General features: G+C 48.8%; 1 protein-coding gene across 1 annotated transcript in view; it reads left to right on the forward strand.

Moving 5' to 3' along the window:
- LOC146813610 (chymotrypsinogen B-like) overlaps window positions 1–3,501 on the forward strand; it is a 58,650-nt gene extending 55,149 nt beyond the window's left edge. Inside the window, exon 7 of the mRNA XM_085610091.1 lies at window positions 3,218–3,501. Coding sequence (XP_085466217.1) covers window positions 3,218–3,379 — 162 coding nt within the window. The 3' untranslated portion in view covers window positions 3,380–3,501. The remainder of the gene's footprint in view (window positions 1–3,217) is intronic.
- The last annotated feature ends 3,284 nt before the right edge of the window (window positions 3,502–6,785 follow it).

The raw sequence follows: 6,785 nt of genomic DNA on the forward strand, positions 1-6,785 counted from the left end.
CCTGAAAAGCAGTTATTTGTGGCATACTAGGGAGGAGGAGTATTTGCACATGGTTTCAGACCCAGACAAGTGCCCACAGTAGGAAACGCGCCAGCTGACAGTGGCACAACTATGCTGGCGCAGATTTGTGCATGGCAAGAAACCCCAATTTCCATACTCCCTTCAAATAGAGGTAAGGCGCCTGCCGAGACATCACAGGGAGGCGCAGATATTGGAAAGTGACCCATGGAGGGGGACGGGGATCACCCAACTAGGAGCCCACTACCAAGGTGGCACCCTTATGTCACTTTATGACATTATGGAAATTTATATAAGAGGTACCAGTCACTTTCTGACATTCCATGTTATACAGCGCGTGTTACATGTCACATGGAATAAGGTAGACGAAGAACCACCTCCATCCCCAAACGTTACATGCACTATTAACATATGGTTCCACACAACATGCCATTACTACACTCAACACATCCCTCAAATCCAGCCCCATATGCGGATGGGGTGCGGGCCAAGTGGAACAGTGTCCTGACGCAACCACTCTCGGACAAGGCCTCGTCCAAGGCACTTCAGCAGGTGGAAGAGGGATCCCGCAACCAGTGTTCCCTGTGCCACTCTCGGACAAGGCGTGGTCCAAGGCACTTCAGCAGGTGGAAGAGGGATCTCGCAACCAGTGTTCCCTGTGCCACTCTCGGACAAGGCCTGGTCCAAGGCACTTCAGCAGGTGGAAGAGGGATCCAGCAACCAGTGTTCCCTGTGCCACTCTCGGACAAGGCGTGGTCCAAGGCACTTCAGCAGGTGGAAGAGGGATCTCGCATCCAGTGTTCCCTGTGCCACTCTCGGACAAGGCCTGGTCCAAGGCACTTCAGCAGGTGGAAGAGGGATCTCGCAACCAGTGTTCCCTGTGCCACTCTCGGACAAGGCCTGGTCCAAGGCACTTCAGCAGGTGGAAGAGGGATCTCGCAACCATTGTTCCCTGTGCCACTCTCGGACAAGGCCTGGTCCAAGGCACTTCAGCAGGTGGAAGAGGGATCTCGCAACCAGTGTTCCCTGCGCCACTCTCGGACAAGGCGTGGTCCAAGGCACTTCAGCAGGTGGAAGAGGGATCTCGCAACCAGTGTTCCCTGAGCTACACTCAGATAAGGCCTGGTCCAAGGCACTTCAGCAGGTGGAAGAGGGATCTCGCAACCATTGTTCCCTGTGCCACTCTCGGACAAGGCCTGGTCCAAGGCACTTCAGCAGGTGGAAGAGGGATCTCGCAACCATTGTTCCCTGTGCCACTCTCGGACAAGGCCTGGTCCAAGGCACTTCAGCAGGTGGAAGAGGGATCTCGCAACCAGTGTTCCCTGTGCCACTCTCGGACAAGGCCTGGTCCAAGGCACTTCAGCAGGTGGAAGAGGGATCTCGCAACCAGTGTTCCCTGTGCCACTCTCGGACAAGGCCTGGTCCAAGGCACTTCAGCAGGTGGAAGCGAGATCTCACAAGCAGTGTTCCCTGTGCCACTCTCGGACAAGGCCTTGTCCAAGGCACTTCAGCAGGTGGAAGAGGGATCTCGCAACCAGTGTTCCCTGTGCCACTCTCGGACAAGGCCTGGTCCAAGGCACTTCAGCAGGGGGAAGAGGGATCTCCCAACCAGTGTTCCCTGTGCCACTCTCGGACAAGGCCTGGTCCAAGGCACTTCAGCACGTGGAAGAGGGATCTCGCAACCAGTGTTCCCTGTGCCACTCTCGGACAAGGCCTGGTCCAAGGCACTTCAGCAGGTGGAAGAGGGATCTCGCAACCAGTGTTCCCTGTGCCACTCTCGGACAAGGCCTGGTCCAAGGCACTTCAGCAGGTGGAAGAGGGATCTCCCAACCAGTGTTCCCTGTGCCACTCTCGGACAAGGCCTGGTCCAAGGCACTTCAGCAGGTGGAAGCGGGATCTCACAAGCAGTGTTCCCTGTGCCACTCTCGGACAAGGCCTGGTCCAAGGCACTTCAGCAGGTGGAAGCGGGATCTCACAAGCAGTGTTCCCTGTGCCACTCTCGGACAAGGCCTGGTCCAAGGCACTTCAGCAGGTGGAAGAGGGATCTCGCAAGTCGCAACCCTAGATTTTGCTTCATGCAATTTAACTATGTACATCATGCCTTCTCTCCCCGCAACGTATTAGGCGTATGTTTTCAACCCTGGAACGCTGGATTCTACCACTTGGTATGGGAGTGCAGTATGATGCAAGTGGTCTGGCATGAGAACACCACTATCGTTGCCAAACTTGCAGACTGCACCCTCACACCTGCCTGTTGGGTCTTTGCCCCAAAGCCAAGAGAGACAAACATCTTCACAGGTTCAATGACCTTGCATTCGTCCTGCTTTAACGACAAATAGCAATGTCGTGGAAGGCCCTCACGGCCCCAGACCCCCAGTGCTGGTCAACCACATTACTTACATGGGCATGCGCACAAGCAAGTACCCTTAAGCTCCTCCGGATGGGGGGAAACACTAGAACAGGCAGTGAATGCTGGGAAACCTCTCACTAACATTGAGGTGAAAAACTGCACGCGCCCATCCTGAAGCACTTTCTACTTTACGTAGCCAGGGAACCTTTATAAACCAGGATGTGGGCTTTCTAGCCCTGGGAATACCAGCGGGCGCGGATCCACTCGCTGATGGATGCCAGCCCATCCACTTCTGCTCCTGGGGCGCCCCAATCACAGCGAACATGAGAGGCCCAAGGGGCAGAGCACAGCAAACATAATGGAAGCAAGCACCAACCTGGTCACCGACACACAAGGAGGCCCCCCATGCCGACTCCCCGAATCAGCCCACAAGTGGAGGCGCCCCACCACTCGAGGTGGCGCCCATAATATTCCATTGGATACAAATCCTGAAGAAGAGAAGGTTACCAGTGGGCCTCAGTAATTACACAATATGTGCACCACCCACTTCATGAACACACTTCATGGTCGCAAGGGTTACGGTCAAGTTTCCTTTGTATTGTTGAATCATCGTGATATGCTCTCTGTTCTGGGCAACCACGAACGAACATATTGCTATGTCCATGCTAAAGCATTGTTTTTTCTTTCATGTGAAAAATCTATAAAAATATATAAAAGTCATTCCCTCCAGCAAGCGTGATGTCATGAATTTCGTATGAATGTATATGTAAAAGAAACCTCCAGAGAGCGCCTGGTCTCCAGGATTCAAGGAGCTCGCTTGTGACCTTTCTCCTGTTCTCTTGCTTGCAGGGTGACATTGGTGGCCCTCTGGTCTGTGAAAGATACGGCGCCTGGTACCTGATTGGTGTGTCTTCCTTCACCAGTCCCGCCTGCTCGTCCTCGGTGCCAGCTGTCTACTCTGCAGTGACAGCCTTTCGACAGTGGATTGACGAGATCGTGATTGGCCACTAAGTGGACCCCGACACTCAACTGTTTACTGTTTCTTAATTCAGAAGTATTCGATGCTGGGCATGTTGTGTGATCTGCCTCTGTACAGCCCTTCGACTTAAATATACAAACCTACAAGATCCCAATTTTGAGTTTGTGTTGTGGCTTCTTTGAATTGGTATCATGGCTCTATTTATAGCTACTTCACTGAAAAGAAGACCCCTTTTGGGTGGAAGTGTTTTAGAGCGGTTGTAATACTATGAAGCCGCATTGTACCCACACATCCCTCATACATACAGCGCCCAAAGTTAGCAGTGACTGTACCAATTTATGAAGGGCTCTCGGCCCCAAGAACCAACAGTCAGTGGTGCTGGGACAGGTTTTAGAGTGGGGGGGCTGGCCAGTAACGTCACATCCCTAAAGGCATAAGGAATATGTGGCAGTCTGTCTTTGGAAGGACAACGAATGCTGGTAGGCAAAACTCATCAGAATGGCCCCCTATTGCTCCTTCTCCATTTACAACCCTTCCAGGTTTTTTATGGGCGCTGCGGCACCTCCCGCACCCATAGTTCCAGAACCGCTGCAATGGGGAAAAGGGCAAGTAAGTTCAATTCCAATTCAAAGAGACTTTATTTGATTGCTTTTTAAGACAATCATAAAAGCACATAAAGACAGATTCAATCATTACAACTATAAAATAATATAAACAATACATTATAACGTTAAAAATTTGTCATACAAACAATCATATTAGTCTCCATGAATACAAAATAAAAGTTTTCCTGTGGCTATGTATTTTTTTTAAAACATGCCTATCCTCCAGGCTCTTTGTACATCGTCCAGGAGCCGCAGCGCAAGCAATGCAGGGCGGCGTTGTCTCAGACCCTTCTCCTTTAAAATCGGGACAATCCAAACTTTCCTCAGGTTACTGCCAAATCTACAGAATAAAAAGACATGTATTGTCGATTGTTCCAAACAATTGTCACACGGACACAGTCCTAATGATCGCGACCAATCGTTCATACCTGGGAAGCTTACTCGCCTGTGGAAAATATTACATCTGAAACTGGTTAGTAAAAACCTGTCATAGCCACCAGGTACAAACAATAAATAAGACTGAATACAAAAAGAGGATAACATCAATTGATTGTACTGGACAGGCGGTTTTGAACTCTGGCTGCCAGTCTTATAGAATCCAGAAGAAGGAGTCCCTGTTTTTTTTAATTCCTTTCTACTGATCGACTGAATAGTGCTCGGGGTATTGCATACTCCAGGTGGCCGAGATCAGACATGACATTTCTAATAAACCTCAGCCACGGGGTCAGTAGCGCTCCTTCCAGTTTTAAACTATCTGCTAAGATGTCCTGATTTAGCTTGGTCTCGGATTTAGACTATACTCTGTGCCATAGGAGAACTGGCTCCATTTTTATCAGGTCTGAGAGAAACGACCGACCCAACTCCGTGTGACAGACATACGCAGACGTACTACTAGGAACAGCTAAAATGTATCTCAGAAAGATGTTCTCCAACATCTGAAGCGACTGAGGGTCCGCAAAACCCCAAACTGCCGCTCCACACATGGCCGCAGAGACACATTTCGCTTTATAAATCTGTATACGTTCTCGGGGTGGGCTTCTCCCAAGTTTCCTCTCAAAATTTGCGAGGGCCGTTGTTGATCTAGCCATTATAAGTTGTTTTGTCATGATGGCTCGTGTCCAAAAGTTACTACGATCAAGCAATATTCCTAGGTATGAAAAGCTAGTAGTGTAGTCTATTTTCTGGCCCTCCAGGAACATATCCCTACATATGTGACTCTCAGGCCCACATCTCATAAGATAAGTCTTAGAGATTTTCACCGTAAGATCCAAAAGGCCCATAAACTTGGTAAAACTATTTAAAAACCTGTTGTGGACCTACTTGAGTGCGGGACATTAAAGCTGCAACGTCTGCATAAAGGAGTGCAGGAATGGGGCGTGCGGATTTTGTGGGAAGTCATGATTGTCCTTAATCAGCTCCTCACATAGACCATTAATATAAAGATTAAAAAGGAAAGGGGCCAGGACACATCCTGGCCTGACCCCCTTTCTCATGGGAAATGGGGCTGTGCGCTCTCCACCTATGCCAAAACGTACTCGCGCCTTGGCATCACAGTATATGCGTCTGAGGAAGTGGATAATTTGTATATCTACCCCTAGCTCTTCTAGGATAGCCCACAATTCCTCATGTCTCACAGAATCAAAAGCGGCGGTGAGATCAACAAAGGCTAAGCACAGTCTACCTTTTTTCACTCGCGTGTACTTCCCCACTAAAATAGATAAAATAAACTCTGCTCCACTGTCCCCAGTCCAGCACGAAAACCATATTGTATATCGGACAAAATATTGTTTTCCTCAGCCCCTTCATTTAGACATTCCAGTATTATACGTCAAGCCACTTTTGTCAAAGCATCTAATAAAGAAATAGGTCGATAACACTTCGGATCCTGACGATCCCTCTTTTTAAAAATTGGAACAATGGTAGATTCCACCCATGTAGTAGGAAAGGGGACAAAGCAGCTAGCGGTTAGAACCTGGGTAATAATTGGTCCCCATAGTTCCATGCCTGGGGCCTTCCCCCCCTGACCTCGCAGAGAGCGCACAAGTCACCTCCTCCAAAGTAAGCCAAAGGTCAGACTACAGGGTCTCAGGATTGGTAATAGTTTCCCTATGAGTACTCTCAAAATTGGTGACAGAGTTTCCATCAGTATTGTACACCCTCGAGAAGTAGTCAATCCACTGATTTTCGGCTATAGCGACCTCTACGGACGGGCCCTCCCCTGAATGCAGAAAGGGTGTTTTTACCACCCTGCAAAAGGCCGAGATATCACCCCTTAGAGAGGCTTCATGGAGGGATTCCCAAGCCTCATTTCTCACTGTGGCTTTTCGTTCCCTGAGGGCCATTCTATATTCCCCTCTTACCCTCCTTATATTTTCGGCATTTTTGGGAACCTTGTGTAATTCCCTTTTTAGTTTGGAATAAGCCCTAGAACACTTTGAATCAAACCAACCACGAGGGTTTTTTTTGTTTTTCAATGAGACAAATAATGATTCTCTTACGGCCTCAGAAATTAACTCAAAGGAGGGGAGAATATCAGCTGCCTCATCCAAACATGCACCAATGGCTGAGCCACACTTGCCTATCACTTTTCTATTCATGGCTACGGGGTCCACTTTCGACCATCGCAGGTTATAGGCATTTGTTTTATTAATAGAGATGTCTGATAATACTTGGTCTGTTACATCTTGCCTGTGTAGTTTGTTAGATGGTGTTAAAACTGAGAGACACAATGGGAAATGGTTGCTCAGAGAGTTATCATCCACATGAAATGAATTCAATCTATGAGCGTAACTATTTGATATAAGAATATAGTCTACGGCAGTTTGAAAACCCC

The sequence above is a fragment of the Triturus cristatus genome, chromosome 6, assembly GCF_964204655.1.
Source record: "Triturus cristatus chromosome 6, aTriCri1.1, whole genome shotgun sequence".
Lineage (NCBI taxonomy): Eukaryota > Metazoa > Chordata > Amphibia > Caudata > Salamandridae > Triturus > Triturus cristatus.